General features: G+C 45.7%; 1 protein-coding gene across 1 annotated transcript in view; it reads left to right on the forward strand.

Moving 5' to 3' along the window:
* IQGAP1 (IQ motif containing GTPase activating protein 1) overlaps nucleotides 1–15517 on the forward strand; it is a 103990-nt gene that overhangs the window by 69129 nt on the left and 19344 nt on the right. Inside the window, exons 16-26 of the mRNA XM_058736496.1 lie at nucleotides 676–766; nucleotides 953–1120; nucleotides 1831–1973; nucleotides 7256–7426; nucleotides 8121–8204; nucleotides 8299–8370; nucleotides 8465–8534; nucleotides 8910–9118; nucleotides 10857–11012; nucleotides 11237–11400; nucleotides 12362–12586. Of these exons, the coding sequence (XP_058592479.1) occupies nucleotides 676–766; nucleotides 953–1120; nucleotides 1831–1973; nucleotides 7256–7426; nucleotides 8121–8204; nucleotides 8299–8370; nucleotides 8465–8534; nucleotides 8910–9118; nucleotides 10857–11012; nucleotides 11237–11400; nucleotides 12362–12586 (1553 nt within the window). The remainder of the gene's footprint in view (nucleotides 1–675; nucleotides 767–952; nucleotides 1121–1830; nucleotides 1974–7255; nucleotides 7427–8120; nucleotides 8205–8298; nucleotides 8371–8464; nucleotides 8535–8909; nucleotides 9119–10856; nucleotides 11013–11236; nucleotides 11401–12361; nucleotides 12587–15517) is intronic.

Consider the following 15517-nt stretch of genomic DNA (forward strand, 5'->3'; position numbering starts at 1 on the left):
CTTAAAAAAAATGTCTAAGACTTACTTAGAAAGAGGGAAGCAAGCCACTGGTTTTATTTCCTATCAATCCCCAGTATTCAACCTGGACTGCACTGTGGACCAGTGAGACTTTTGTTGGCCATGCTGAGCAAACTAATCACTGTTTATTATGTTTCTGTGTGGAAATGTGTTTTTAAGTTTCCAACAACTGACGTAACATTCAAGGTTTAGAATATAAGCTGGGGATAAGTTTAGATTGCCTGTAATGACTCCTGGCTTTACCTGTGGTGAAGTCTGGCAATCTTAAAAACAGCAGTCATAGAGAATATTAACTTCCTTTCAATATTGATGTCAAAGGGGCCTTCTAAAAAAGTACCACATGTTCCTATTCGTGCCGTGGCCCTCGTCGCACTAACGAAGTCCCAGGTCCCTTCCCAGTTTGGTCCTTTGCCGCTCCTAGCTGCTCGTGACTTCCTGAGCCACTTGCATCCATGTTCATGGAATCCGTCCCCTGCATCTGAGGCGTGTCTCATAAGCTTTGACCAGGTTTCGATGCCCAGCCTCTTCCAGTTGGCTGTTCGATGTGTCTTGTATGTTTGGAACTTCTTCTGCCTCTAATTGAGTCTCAGAAGTCCTCTTGATCTCTTGTACCCTAATGTCATGACTCTGATATTGTTTTGCTTTAATGGTGTGTAGGAAACCCAGGATGAGTCAGCGGTGTTATGGTTGGATGAGATTCAAGGTGGAATCTGGCAGTCCAACAAAGACACCCAGGAAGCACAGAGGTGTACGTATGGGTGTTTTATTTCTGTTTCTGGGGGGGGGGGGGGGGGGAGGGGGTAGTGCGGTGTCCCCTATCCCAGTCTTCCAGCTTGATAGCTGGAGTGGGGCAGGGGACAGTCTGCCATGGTGACACAGTGTGTGCATTTAGACACTTCTGAACTATTCTCGTGACCCTTCTCTTCTGGGATAGTTGCCCTCGGAATCTATGCCATCAATGAGGCGGTGGACAGTGGTGATGTGGGCAAAACACTGAGCGCCCTTCGTTCCCCTGATGTCGGCTTGTATGGAGTCATCCCTGAGTGTGGTGACACTTACCAGAGTGACCTTGCTGAGGCCAAGAAGAAAAAACTGGCAGCAGGTGAGTTATTGGGAAAGAAATCTGTGCCCTGAAAGGAAGAGCTCGAATCTCTGGGGGCAGCTGTAGGGACAGGTGTCTTAGTCCAGAAGCTTGGAAGGCAGGCTTGTTTTAAAGTCCCTGAGGAGGTAATGGCTCTATTTAAAAAACAAAAAAACACCCCCTCCCCTGCGAAGGCAGCTGTGTTAAAAAGGTCAGTTTCTGAAAAGGCAAGCAAGAAGGATCAAAATATTTGACTAGTTGTCTTTCATAGGGTGTCATTAGTTCTGATTACCTAATCCAATAGATGCTAGTTAAAAGTAGTTAATCTTCAGAAGGAGGGGGAATAAAGGTAAGATTTTTCATCCCATTGCATGGCCTTTTTTTTTTTTTTTTATTAACTGGAGAGGCTGAATGGTTGCAAATCTTTTTATCAGATTAGTTTTCTGACGTGCCAAGTTCTTACACGCAGGCTTTAGAAGGAATAAAGTTAGTCAAGGTTAGTTCCACAATTTTCTTTTTATGACGTTGAAATGAGTGAGCTGAGACATTACAAAGCCATCATTTTGGAGGGACTCAGGATGCCCCTTTACTCTTAGAGATATAAGAAACAGGGTTTTGGAATGGTTCTATTTAGACTGTTAATGCAGCCAGAATAACCCTGCTGTTTTAAACATAGGAGTGTGGGAAGTGTGGCTCTGGGTTTCTTTTATCTTTCCTTTATTTTCTGTCAGGAGATAACAACAGCAAATGGGTGAAGCATTGGGTGAAGGGTGGATACTATTACTACCACAACCTGGAGACCCAGGAAGGAGGATGGGAGGAACCCGCAGACTTCGTGCAGAACTCAATGCAGCTTTCTCGGGAGGAGATCCAGGTAGGTCACATTTCTTCCCAAGAGAAGAAGCTGAGAGAATGTGTTCTAGAGCGAATATTAGTGAGGAAGATGGGGCCTGTGGTTAGAAGCCCTAGACTGAAATTAAGGCTGTGGAATGAACTATTTGGAGTAGTTTTTTTTTTTTTTTTTTTTTTTTTTCCCCTAGTGGTTGGGAATGACTAAAGGCCTAAATTAGTAAGACCTCTGAATTGTAGAATTAAGGCAGATAAATTGTGTGCTCACTAAAGAAAACTTGGATGATCAGGGGAAAAAAAAATGAATAGTTGCTCTGACTCCTCATTAAATGCAGTAAATTTTTTTTATTATTAAAAAAAATTTTTTTTTAATGTTTATTTTTGAGAAAGAGAGAGCATGAGCAGGAGAGGAGCATAGAGAGAGGGAGATGCGGAATCTGAAGCAGGCTCCAGGCTCTGAGCTGTCAGCACAGAGCCTGACGCAGGATTCGAGCTCAAGAATTGCGAGATCATGACCTGAGCCAAAGTTGGAGTTTAACTGACTGAGCCATCCAGGCACTCCGTCTAGTTCTAGTTTTTATTTTTATTTTATTTTATTTTATTTTATTTTATTTTATTTTATTTTATTTTATTTTATTTTATTTTATTTTATTTTTTAATTATTATTATTATTTTTTTAACGTTTATTTATTTTTGAGACAGAGAGAGACAGAGCATGAACGGGGGAGAGTCAGAGAGAGGGAGACACAGAATCCGAAACAGGCTCCAGGCTCTGAGCTGTCAGCACAGAGCCCGACGCGGGGCCTGAACTCACGGACCGCGAGATCATGACCTGAGCCGAAGTTGGATGCTCAACCGACCGAGCCACCCAGGCGCCCCTACTTCTAGTTTTTAAAGTGAGCCGATGGGGCGCCTGGGTGGCTTAGTCGGTTGAGCGTCTGGCCTTGGCTTGGGTCATGATCTCATGGTTCATGGGTTTGAGCCCCTCATCGGGCTCTGTGCTGGCAGCTCAGAGCCTGGAGCCTGCTTTGGGTTCTGTGCCTCCCTCTCTCTCTGCCCCTCCCCTGCTCATGCTCTCTCTCTCTCTCAAAAATAAATTAACATTAAAAATTATTAAAGTGAGCCGCTAAGTTTGTGGTGCTTGTGTGTAGGAGCCACGTATCTTGTCCTTGATGAGCTGTTGAGCACTTGTGACGCTACTTGGTTCTGAGCTCACGCTCATTTAATTGGAATTGTCTAACGAACATTAGAGAGGACAAGGTATTGAAGGGAGATGTTCTGAGCTCCTATAGGTCATAGTTAGACATATTTTCCCCCCTACTTATTTGATTATTTTCTTTTACAGATTTAAATTTTTTTTTTTTTTTTTAATAATCTCTACCCCCAACATGGGGCTCGAATTCACGATCTCAAAATCAAGAGTCAGACGCTGTACTGACTGAGCCAGCCAGGCACCCTGATACACTTATTAACAGGCACAAAGATTCCTGGAGAGAGAGGATGGTAAAGGCCATCTGTTTCTGTTGGGCAGTATTTCCCAGGTCCTGTGTAGAATAACTAGTATATCTACATGTGTAAAAAGCGAAATGGTCCTGTTATTCAGAACGCCTGTCAGAAGGATGAGTTTCTGTCTTGTGTTTGAAGGTCTCCTCTTACCTCCCTGATGTTTGACCTTTTCTGTTAATGATTTCACCGTGATGGAATGTAATGAAAGCCCTTGAACTCTGTGTCAAGTGGGATATAAAGTTGTATCAGAGACTGTCCCTTCCTGATGTTCCCAGTGTGTGCACCCAGCTGGGAACTGAGTACTGACTGCAGGGGGAGGCAGACAGACGCGGATGCTCTAAAAACAGTAACATAGAGGCTACGTAAAGAAGCAGTTGGGGCGCCTGGGTGGCGCAGTCGGTTAAGCGTCCGACTTCAGCCAGGTCACGATCTCGCGGTCCGTGAGTTCGAGCCCCGCGTCAGGCTCTGGGCTGATGGCTCGGAGCCTGGAGCCTGTTTCCGATTCTGTGTCTCCCTCTCTCTCTGCCCCTCCCCCGTTCATGCTCTGTCTCTCTCTGTCCCAAAAAAAAAAAAAAATTAAAAAAAAAAAAAAAAAAAAAAAAGAAGCAGTTAATTGTGCTCTGGACAAAGAAGGCACAGATAACATTTCAGCAGGTGCGGAAAAGAGGAAAGGACTGTGTGGGGAAAGGCATCGAGGACCGGAGGAACATGGGCCATTTTACAGGAGGATGAGTGGTCCTCGTCCCGTTAAGCAGCCTGTGGCCAGGGTGGGGGTGCAGGTCAGGTCAAGTTTCAAAGCCCTAACGTGTTGTGTTAAGGAGGCCAGACTGCATCTTAACTTTTTTTGAGTCATGTGCCTTTGATTATTATATATATTTTGTTATATATATATATATAATCATATTACATATGATTATATTGTATTATCATTAACCTCCACAGAGACACGCCTATGTAGTGTTTTGTAGATGGACCTAACTAGAATTTTAAACCAGGAGGGATGTTGCTTCACTTTAGTGCATGACCTAGCCTCCCTAAAAAAAAACCCCAAAGACATAGTGACCATCAAATTGGATTCTCCCGCTCTCCATTTCCTGCATTTCCTCCATTTCAGTGAATCTGGTTTCTTTTCTAAAGCTTACTGTTCATCCTGTCCCTGATTTCATTCTCCCCGTTCCTCGCACACCTTGTACTCCTTCTCCTCTCTCAGTTCTGATTATTCTAACATGTAACCTGGATCTGTGCTTTTCTGAATTCAGTGTGTGTGAGTGAGAGAGGGAGAGACGGGCAGGAATCCCCCAGGGATCTTGGGTAAAGTGGAGACCGATTCTGTGGGTGTGAGGTGAGGCCTGAGAATCTGCATTTCTGACCAACTCCCAGTGAGGCTGATGCCATCGGTCCAGGGGTATGCTCCTAAGTAGGAGCCCGCATACATAATCGTGGCGTTTTCACTGTAAAACAAAACAAAACAAAACAAAACAAAACAAAACAAGACCACAATATTTTTAAAGCCTATGGAATATTCCTGATTTGGCCTTGCCTATAAATTTTTCATGTTTCTTCTTGCTGAATGCCTTCCGACTGAAGGTCATTCTGCCTCTCGCTAATTCATTCTCCATTACCATTCACTTCTTTGCTCACAGCAATACGGTTTCCTGTCCAGCTTTTACTTTAGTAAAAGCTTTAGAGCATATCGATAACCTTTTCATTGCCGAGTTCAGTTAGGAGCTGTCCTCGTATTTGACTTCTTACTCCGTTCTCTTCCTTGAACTCACAACCCCCTGGGCTTCTTCACTACACTTCTGTTCTGCTTCTCCCACTTCTGAGGGCCCGTCTTCATCTCCCTTGCTGCTGCCTTTTCTGTCCCTCCACTTGAATCACATCCGAATTCCACTGGCTTCCTTCTCTTGGTCTGTGTGTTCTTCCTCGATGGCCTCATTCGAGCCCGTGGCTCCAGCTCTCTCCATTGTGCTTGTGAACCCCAGGTCTTGTACTTCCAGACTGCAGTCCTCACCGCCTGCTCTACCTTTCCGTTTCCAATCCAGAAGTCCAGCAGACGCCTCTAACATAGTCTCACAGCAAAACAGGCTGAAATGGTAAATAAAAGTATATTTTAGGGGTACCTGGCTGGCTCAGTCGGAAGAGTGTGTGACTCTTGATCTCCGGGTTGTGAGTTTGAGCCCTGCGTTGGGTGTAGAGGTTACTTAAAAATAAAAAAGTCTTTAATGTTTATGTTTAAAAATTTTTTTGAGAGAGAGGAAGAATGAGCAGGGGAGGCACAGAGAAGAGGGGGACAGAGGATCCACAGTGGGCTCTGTGCTGACAGCAGACAACCTGATGCAGGGCTTGAACTCACGAACCATGAGATCATGACCTGAGCCAAAGTCAGACGCTCAACCGACAGAGCCACTCGGGTGCCCCCAAAATAAAAAATCTTTAAAAAAAAAAACCAAAAAGTGTTTTTTTTTCTCACATAAAATAATTCTGGAGTCAGGTAGTCCAGCAAAGGTGTGGCGGCTCCAGGATGCCACCTGTTCCCAGGGTCTGTCTTTCTCCTCTGTCATTCTCAGCACGTGGTTTCCACTCTCAAGGACCCTGTCATCTGGAATGATGGCTTGGAGCTCCAGCCATCCAGTTACCAGTTCAGGCAGGAAGTAGGAAGGGAGAGAGAGCAAAAAAGGCCTGATGCCAGCTGTCCGTCTGTCTCTCTTTTTTTTAATGTTTATTTTTGAGAGAGCGAGCAAGCACAAGCAGGGGAGGGGCAGAGAGAGAGGGGAACACAGAATTCGAAGGAGGCTCCAGGCTCCAAGCTGTCAGCACAGAGCCCGACGCGGGGCTCCAACTCACGGACTGCCAGGTCGTGACCTGAGCCGAAGTTAGACGCTTAACTGGCTGAGCCATCGAGGTGCCCCTCTCTGTCTCTCTCTTAAGGAACTTTTCCAAAGGTCTTCACAGACTGCTGCTAACACCACATGCACTGCCTACACCCCCAGCTCGTGTTGTCTTTTAGCTGCACATGTTGTTGGCCAGAGAAAACATGCCGAGGCTCTAAGATCAAGGAGAAGGGGAACGTGGATTAGGCAGGTCACCAGGTGTCCTCATCGTTCCTGCTGCTGCTGCCCCCACTCAGAGCCGGGCCACCTCTCACTTGCATCGCAGCAGCAGCGTCCTCAGTCACCTGCTCACGCGGCCCTGCCAGCTCCTCTGATAACAATGCTGCTTGTCTAAAAATAAGTCTGATGGGGGCGCCAGGCTGGCTCAGTCGGAAGAGCACACGGCTCTTTATCTGGGGGTCATGAATTTGAGCCCCACATTGGGTGTAGAGTTTACTGAAATAAATATTTTTTACAAGTCTGATGGCTTTATTCCTCTTTTGAAAGTTTGCTGGTTCTCTACTCGTGGTCACAGTCCATACACTCCAGGCTACCTTTCTAGACCATTTGCAATCCGGGCATTCCCCTGGTGTCCTTCCTCTGCTCTGGCATTCCAGGGGCCGCTGGGACTTGGTACCCAGCCCTGTGTTAGCACCTGCACTCCGTCCTCTTGTTAGCAAGCACAGTTTCCGGCAGTCAGTGCCGAGTGGGTGAGTGAGTGAAGGAGATCACATAGGAGGAAGCAATATCATATGTTTGTGACTTTTATTTTTTGGATGGGAGAACAGCTCGGCCTTTCGTTCCCACTGCCACTTAAAAATCTAGGACAGACTTAGAAAGCCATGAGGGTTGGCGTGTACGCTGTGGATGAGAGTTTGTGTCCATTTTCTCCTATGTATGTCTTCCCCTGTGACCAAATGTTTTTCAGAGCTCCATCTCTGGGGTGACTGCTGCATACAACCGAGAACAGCTTTGGCTAGCCAACGAAGGCTTGATCACCAAGCTGCAGGCTTGTTGCCGCGGGTACTTGGTTCGACAGGAATTCCGATCCAGGATGAATTTCCTGAAGAAACAAATCCCTGCCATCACCTGCATTCAGGTATCCCAGCGTCTGTTATACAGATGGCAAGTGGGCTTCTAGAGCAGGGGTAATGAGTGGTCCACTCTTGAGATCAAGTGGGCTTTTTGCCCCTGTGACCTCTTCTTGGTCTCTCCCTTTTTTGACAAGTATTTCCTCTTTGTTACTGCTACAGTCAGAACGGTCGGAGCGTGCTGGGTGGTTTTAGGGGTGAGCGGTCCAGTCCAAAAGCCGTTCTTGGGCACCTCATTATTTTCTAACACTGTTCCTTTGTGTGAGATTTGAGTATTGAGGGAAACAGCTGTGGTATTACTACAGTGACAGGGCAGCATGGTGTCCTGGGAAGAATTCGGAATTACGAGTTAAGGCCCCAGCATTTCCGGTAGTGGTGAACCCTGCTAAGTTTATTTCCTTGTCCGTAGATGGGAATACTAAAACTTCTCTTCCTCACCTGATTTGTTGTAAAGAGCCAGTATGGGGACCTGTGGGGGTGCCCTTAAAAGGTGTGAAGTGCTGCACTAACGTTAGGAGCGTGGAAGTTAGCGTGCTGTCCCGGCGGAGGCACGACCCACACCCTCATTCCCCAGCACTGGAGGGCGTGGGCCTGTTGAAAGCTTCATCATGAATCACACATGGGTAATCTATCAAGATGAGATTTTAACATCCTCTGATCCTTGGGAAGTAATACGTCAACTGTAACGTTTGATGGTTTCAGTCGCAGTGGAGGGGATACAAGCAGAAGAAGGCGTACCAAGATCGCTTAGCTTACCTGCGTGCCCACAAAGATGAAGTTGTAAAGGTATGGTAGTCCGACAGGGATTCTCAGTGTGGGGCATGAGTGATATGGGTTGAGAAGAAGGACTGTTCTCATTTCCAGGATCCCTTTTCCACAGATTCAGTCCCTGGCAAGGATGCACCAGGCCAGAAAGCGCTATAGAGATCGCCTGCAGTATTTCCAAGACCACGTGAGTACCCTCGGTGTGAGGACCGATAGAATTAGTTTTGCTGCATTGTTGGTGGACAGGCGAACAAAGGAATTTCTTCTTCTTTGTTCCTTAGATAAATGACATTATCAAAATCCAGGCTTTTATTCGGGCAAACAAAGCTCGTGATGACTACAAGACTCTCAGTGAGTAACTGTGCTCAGCAGACAAGAGTTGAGGCAGTGGTTGAGAGCCATCGGGTTCTGGGTATTCTCCACGGATCTCTTTTCTGGTCTTACAGGCAAGGCTTGGGGGTGGGGTGCTGCTTGTGACGTAAGCCCCTTTGCTAACCCCGTGGCTTGATGTTTTGTTGCTTGCTGTGTCAGCCTCTGTCATGGCGTAGCGGTAGCATGACCAAGAACACCGGACTTGCTGACTGTCCTTGCACATCTCACAAATAAACAAATAAACTTAAGTGTGAATAGAGTTATTTTTTCCAAACAACGCTGACATTTCCTCAAGATTTAGAACTTTTGCTGGTAAATCTCTCCCGTGTCTGACACGTATTTTCTTTCTGTCAGTCAATGCTGAGGATCCTCCTATGATTGTGGTCCGAAAATTTGTGCACCTGCTTGACCAAAGTGACCAGGATTTCCAGGAGGAGCTCGATCTGATGAAGATGCGAGAAGAGGTCATTACCCTCATTCGTTCCAACCAGCAGCTGGAGAATGACCTCAATCTCATGGATATCAAAATCGGGCTGCTCGTGAAGAATAAAATCACACTGCAGGTAGGCCCAGCGCCATCCATGGCCTTGCCCCCCCTGCCTCCCCAATTCCGACCTGCAGAGGGGTGGGCGCTGGCTTTCTTCTCAGCTAATGCCATACATTCTTTAAAGTTACATGAGAGGGGCGCCTGGGTGGCGCAGTCGGTTAAGCGTCCGACTTCAGCCAGGTCACAATCTCGCGGTCCGTGAGTTCGAGCCCCGCGTCGGGCTCTGGGCTGATGGCTCGGAGCCTGGAGCCTGTTTCCGATTCTGTGTCTCCCTCTCTCTCTGCGCCTCCCCCGTTCATGCTCTGTCTCTCTCTGTCCCCAAAAAATAAATTAAAAAAAACGTTTTTAAAAATAAAAAAATAAAAAAAAAATAAAGTTACATGAGAAATGAAATAATTCTTTAGCAGAATTTAAATAGAGGAAAGAAGATAAAAACCATCCCGTGATTCCACCACCCAGTAATCATTTTGTATCCTACATTTTCACTTAATATTAGAGCATAAGGTGCTTCCCATGTGATAAGTAGTCATAAATAATTTTTTAATGTTTATTTAAAATAATTTTTTTAATGTTTATTTTTGTGGAAGAGAGAGAGGCAGAGAGACAGAGGGAGAGAGTGTGAGTGGGGGAGGGGCAGAGAGCCAGAGACACAGAATCTGAAACAGGCTCCAGGATCTGAGCTGTCAGCACAGAGCCCGACATGGGGCTCGAACTCAAGAACTGTGAGATCATGACCTGAGCCAAAGTTAGACGGTTAACCAACTGAGCCACCTGGGTGCCCTTAAAATGTTTTATTTTTGAGAGAGAGGGAGAGGAGAGAGCGAGTGAAGGAGTGGCAATGAGTGAGGGGGGCAGAGGAGCCAAAGTGGGCTCTGTGCTGACAGCAGCAAGCCCAGTGTGGGGCACAAACTCACAAACTGTGAGATCATGACCTAAGTCAAAGTCAGATGCTCAACCAACTGAGCCACCCAAGCGCCCCATCATAAATATTTTTAATGGCAACAGCTATTTGACATTTAGGTTGTTTTTCTAGTTTGTAGTACAGATAACCTTACAGTTAATGTCTCCGTGAATACGTAGCTTTTATGGTACTTAATGCTTTCCTTTAAGATAGATTCCCAGAGGGGCGCCTGGGTGGCTCAGTCGGTTAAGCATCCGACTTCAGCTCAGGTCATGATCTTATGGCTCATGGGTTTGAGTCCCAGGTTGGGCTCTGTGTGACAGCTCAGAGCCTGAAGCCTGCTTTTGATTCTGTCTCCCCTTCTCTCGCTGTCCCCCCACCCCCTGCCCCAGCTCATGTTCTGTTTCCTTCTCCTTCAAAATTAAAAATAAACATTAAAAAAAAAAAAAATTCTCAGATGTTGGGTTTCCTGAGCCAGTGGGTATTTTTATGGCTCAGGTTCTTTTCTTTTCTTTTCTTTTCTTTTCTTTTCTTTTCTTTTCTTTTCTTTTCTTTTTTCTTTTCTTTTCTTTTCTTTTCTAAGATTTTAAGTAATCTCCACACCCAACATGGGGTTTGAACTCACGACCCCAAGAACAAGAGTCACAGGCTCTACTGACTGAGCCTGCCAGGTGCCCCTATGGTGTAGGTTAATAGGGAGGTGGAGGTAGGAGTAGATTGACTGGTGTGATGAAAGCAGGGTACAGTGTCGTGATTCTAAAATAGTTGATGGCGTCTGCCAATGCAGCAGACCTTCCTGCAAGTGTTTTGGGTGCTTTAGTTTTTTGATTTACATGTATGTTTTTGTTTACAGGATGTGGTTTCCCACAGTAAAAAACTTACTAAAAAAAATAAAGAACAGTTATCTGATATGATGATGCTAAATAAGCAGAAAGGAGGTCTCAAGGCTTTGAGCAAGGAGAAGAGAGAGAAACTCGAAGCTTATCAACATCTGTTTTATTTATTACAGGTGAGTGGTTCCTGGAGTTGGTATTGTAGGCTTTGGCTTCCTTTCCCACAAGAAAACCTTAGCCATAAATCTCAGAGTATTTCTCATTTCCACTGAGGGGTGAGCAAAGGGCTGTCTTCTTTGTTCCTTATGCACACTCTAAACCTTTAAGTTTAAAAGAACATGAATATTTGTGTCAGCCTTTATATTATCTAGAGATTACTTATCTCTTGGTTTTATTTCAGACCAACCCCACCTATTTGGCGAAGCTGATCTTTCAGATGCCCCAGAATAAGTCCACCAAGTTCATGGACTCTGTAATCTTCACCCTGTACAACTATGCGTCCAACCAGCGAGAGGAGTACCTGCTCTTACGGCTCTTTAAGACAGCCCTCCAGGAGGAGATCAAGTATGAACAGACTGCTGCTGGGCATGGAACCCTGTCCCACTGCCATCCACACTCATACTTTGGGATTCAGGCCTCCCCGTACCTTTGCTTTGAACTCAGTTAACATTATGATCTGTGTGAAATACTCCAGAGAAGCTCCCCCCGACCCCCGCTTTTTTTTTAAAGTTTATTTTGAGAAAGAAAGAGTGTGAGCAGAAGGGCAGAGAGAAAGAGGGAGAGAGGATCCCAAGCAGGCTCCACGCTGTCAGCACAGAGCCTGATGTAGAGTTTCAACTCACAAACCATGAGATCATGACCTGAGCCGAAACCAAGAGTAAGAGGCAGATGCTTAACCAACAGAGCCACCCAGGCGCCTTGAGAAGGTTCTACTTTTTAAGTCACTAATATAAAGTGTTGCTGCTTTGAGGAAGTGGTAGAATAAGATTTGCTAAAGCGATTTTAGGAAGATTCTATATTAAAAAAAAATTTTTTTTAATGTTTATTTTTGAGAGAGAGAGAGAAACAGTGCAAGTGGGGAAGGGGCAGACAGAGAGGGAGACACAGAATCCCACGTAGGCTCCAGGCTCTGAGCTGTCAGCATGGAGCCCAATGTGGGGCTCAAACCCATGAACCGTGATATCATGACCTGAGCCGAAGTCGGATGCTCAACTGACTGAGCCACCTGGGCACCCTGGATGATTCTATATTAAGATATGATTTTTTAAAAGCTGATCCGAACATGAAGATTTCACATTTTTATCTAAAAAAGTACCCGTTCATGTTCCCATGATTGAGTTTGCAAGCAGCAGGCTGTCCTGGGTTTAGGTCAGTGTCAGTAAATGTTTCTAGAGAAAGAGCACATACCTCTTTCCTTCCAACTATTTCTTTTTCTAGGAGATGGGGTCTCTAAGTAGGAACTCAATCTTTACATTGATAAAGTCTGTGATTATTTTAAAATGAATTTGCATTTGATGTTTTATAGGTCAAAAGTAGATCAGATTCAGGAGATCGTGACAGGAAATCCTACAGTTATTAAGATGGTTGTGAGTTTCAACAGAGGTGCCCGGGGCCAGAACGCCCTACGACAGATCTTGGCCCCTGTTGTGAAGGAGATTATGGATGACAAATCTCTCAACATCAAAACTGACCCTGTGGATATATACAAATCTTGGGTTAATCAGATGGAGTCTCAGACAGGAGAGGCAAGGTATGGTAACCATAACACCTTTTTCTTTTGTTTCCATTATTTTGTTTTTTTAAGCAGCTAACTTTTGATTTATAAACTGATAATTATTCAAGTAGTTTTTCCCTAGAAACTTCTTAAAATGTTGACCTCATAATTGATTCACTTATTTGGCAAATATTTACTGAGTGCTTGCTATGTGCCAGGCACTGTGTTAGACATACACACAATAATGAATGAAACAGGCAAGCTCTCTGCCCTCTGTTCATTGTTATTGTGTGGGAGAGACAGGTACATAGAAATGAAATCACAAATTGAGAATTTTACATTACATTCAACTATAATGGAGGGTACAAGACAGAGCTAACTTGGGTAGAGTGGTTGGGGAAAGCCTCTCTGAGAAGGTGAAATTTCACTTAGCTGAGGCCTAAAGGTTAAGATCGTGTCAGTCTTGCCGAGAGCTGGCTGCAGAGTATTCACGTCTGAACGCTCTGAGGTAGAAGGAGCTTGGGGGTCTGGGACCTGAAGGGACACTGGCCGGACTAGAGATGCAGTCAGATGGGACGCCTTATCTGAGGGAGATCAGTGGGTCTGGTTAAAGTGGGGGAGCTTGGCGTGGGGCTGCCTTGGAGTACTGGGAGTGGGCTGGATTAGCTACATCAACGTAACTCAGGGGACTTCTCTGCTGGGGCAGTAGTTTGACCACCAACAGCAATGCCTCCAAAGAAAGGTGTGCCAGTAGAATGTGGGTAATGCTGGAAAAGTACAGTTCACAGAGGCAGCATGTTTCTGGTTTTATCTGGTTTGGGTGAGCAGTTTGGTCCAGGGTGGTTCTTCCTGGTGGTCGTGGAGTCAGGTTAGATGGTGTGCAAAGATCTCTGGAGCTTAGGAGGAGTGGCTGTCTGTATCCTCGCTATCCGGAGTGTGGTCTGTGGACCAGAAACCGGAAAGCACCTATGGCTCTCTCTCAGCACACTGTTTAGTTCAGCTGGTGTTTTTCCTAGCCAGACTTCCTCAGTGAGGGGAGCAGTGTGTCGATTATATCCTGGCCCAGGCTCCTTCCCTTCTTGGACTGATTTGTACACTGGCACCAGCTCGCACTTTGAATGGTGCTGCTCGGTATGCCGCTACTTTCCAGGGACCTGGCCCCCAGGCAGAGAGGAAGGTGCACTCTGGATAGAGAACCGAACGCTTTGCTGACTCCGAGAAAGGGCTTATCCCCTATTGGGATCATTTGGCACCTGATCTGTGTCTCAGTACTGTGCCAGTCTGTCACCAGGAGGCAAGTTATTGCTGGGTGTGATGAAAACTCCATTTGTGTTTGACCCTGTGCACCTGAGGCTCAAATCTTGGAATGTGGTTGGCCGACCGTAGGACTGGACTGGGAAGCTTTGCCTGCCACTCAGGCCACCCCTAGAGGACAGCCCCGTGGACACTGGCTTGGGGGTACTGAGCTACCCCTTCTCACAGTGCAGGAGGCAGTCCATTTCAGGTCAGAGCTCCACGAGGCATGTCTGAGGGTTTTTCCCTTGTGAGTACCTGGGAGAAACTGGTGTCTTATTTTGTTTTTCCAAAAATGGAAATTGATTTCAACATATTTTTGTGCTGTTGCTAACTGGGGGGTATAAAGGTGCAGTGGGAGCCCGTCCTGTCTGCAGGTCTCATGGATCCTTGAGCTTCGGCCAAATATGTAGCAGGCTGGGACCTTGCCCCTCTTGGGAGTGTTCGCCTCTGAAATCTCAGAAATTTAATATTCTCTTCTCTGCCCACACTCATTGTGTTGAGCACCTTTATTCCGTTTGCTCATTACTACGTTTTATAAATGTCATCTGCACATAAAGTTACAAATTTTACTGATATAAAAGATGTATAGAACATATAATTTACAAATAATAAAACCTACGATACTCATATAAATTCCACATAGCCAGTTGTTTCAAACACAATGTTTTTTATTGATTTTTTGTTCAATTCTTTTGTTGGTAGTCTATTTATATTTGTAATTCAGCCACAATTTGACAAATGGTGTTGTATCCCTATATGCTTGTATCTGTTTGTTATTGCTCCTGTGACAAATTACCACAAACTTAGTGGCTTAAAATGACAGAAATGTATTCATTCCCTAGCGGTTCTGGAGACCAGAAATCCAAAATCCATATCTGTGGGCTGAAAGCATGGTGTCGGCAGGGGTGTGCTCCTCCTGGCCGCTCTAGTGGGAAATCCGTTTCCTGTCTCTTCAGTTTCCAGTGGCTGTTGCCTTCCTTGACTTGTGGCCGGACGGATCGCTGTGGTCTACCCCTGCGGTCACGTGGCCTCCTCTTCTGTGTGTACCAAATCTGCCCCTGCCTCTCTCTTGTTAGGACACTTGGGATTGGATATAGACCACCCATATAATCCAGGACAATCATTACTACCCTTTGACCTCACTGACGGCACCAGAACCTTGACTCCCACATTTCATTCTTTTGTCTTTCAGCCCCTCCTGTCCTTCCCAGTTAAGCCTAGCACGTCTATTTTCCTGCCGCTTTGTTCAGACTCAGTGCCCTCCCCTGAGAGATCTTGTCAGCTCCTCAGGCTCCAGTTCCTATATGTAACTGTCACTTCCTTCACCAGTACCTAGGACGTCACCAGGTGCCACTGGTTGTGTCTCCCTAGTATCTCTCATATCTGTTCCCTTGGTCTGCACTGCTGCCTCCTTGCTCATGACCTCATGATTTCTTGATCGGGCTGTGGCACTAACCCATCTCTTTCATCAGTGACTGTTCATCTTTTTTTTTTTTTTTTTTTTTTAAATTTTTTTTCAACGTTTTTTATTTATTTTTGGACAGAGAGAGACAGAGCATGAACGGGGGAGGGGCAGAGAGAGAGGGAGACACAGAATCGGAAACAGGCTCCAGGCTCCGAGCCATCAGCCCAGAGCCTTACGCGGGGCTCGAACTCACGGACCGCGAGATC

This window comes from Neofelis nebulosa, chromosome 7 (assembly GCF_028018385.1).
Source record: "Neofelis nebulosa isolate mNeoNeb1 chromosome 7, mNeoNeb1.pri, whole genome shotgun sequence".
Taxonomy (NCBI): domain Eukaryota; kingdom Metazoa; phylum Chordata; class Mammalia; order Carnivora; family Felidae; genus Neofelis; species Neofelis nebulosa.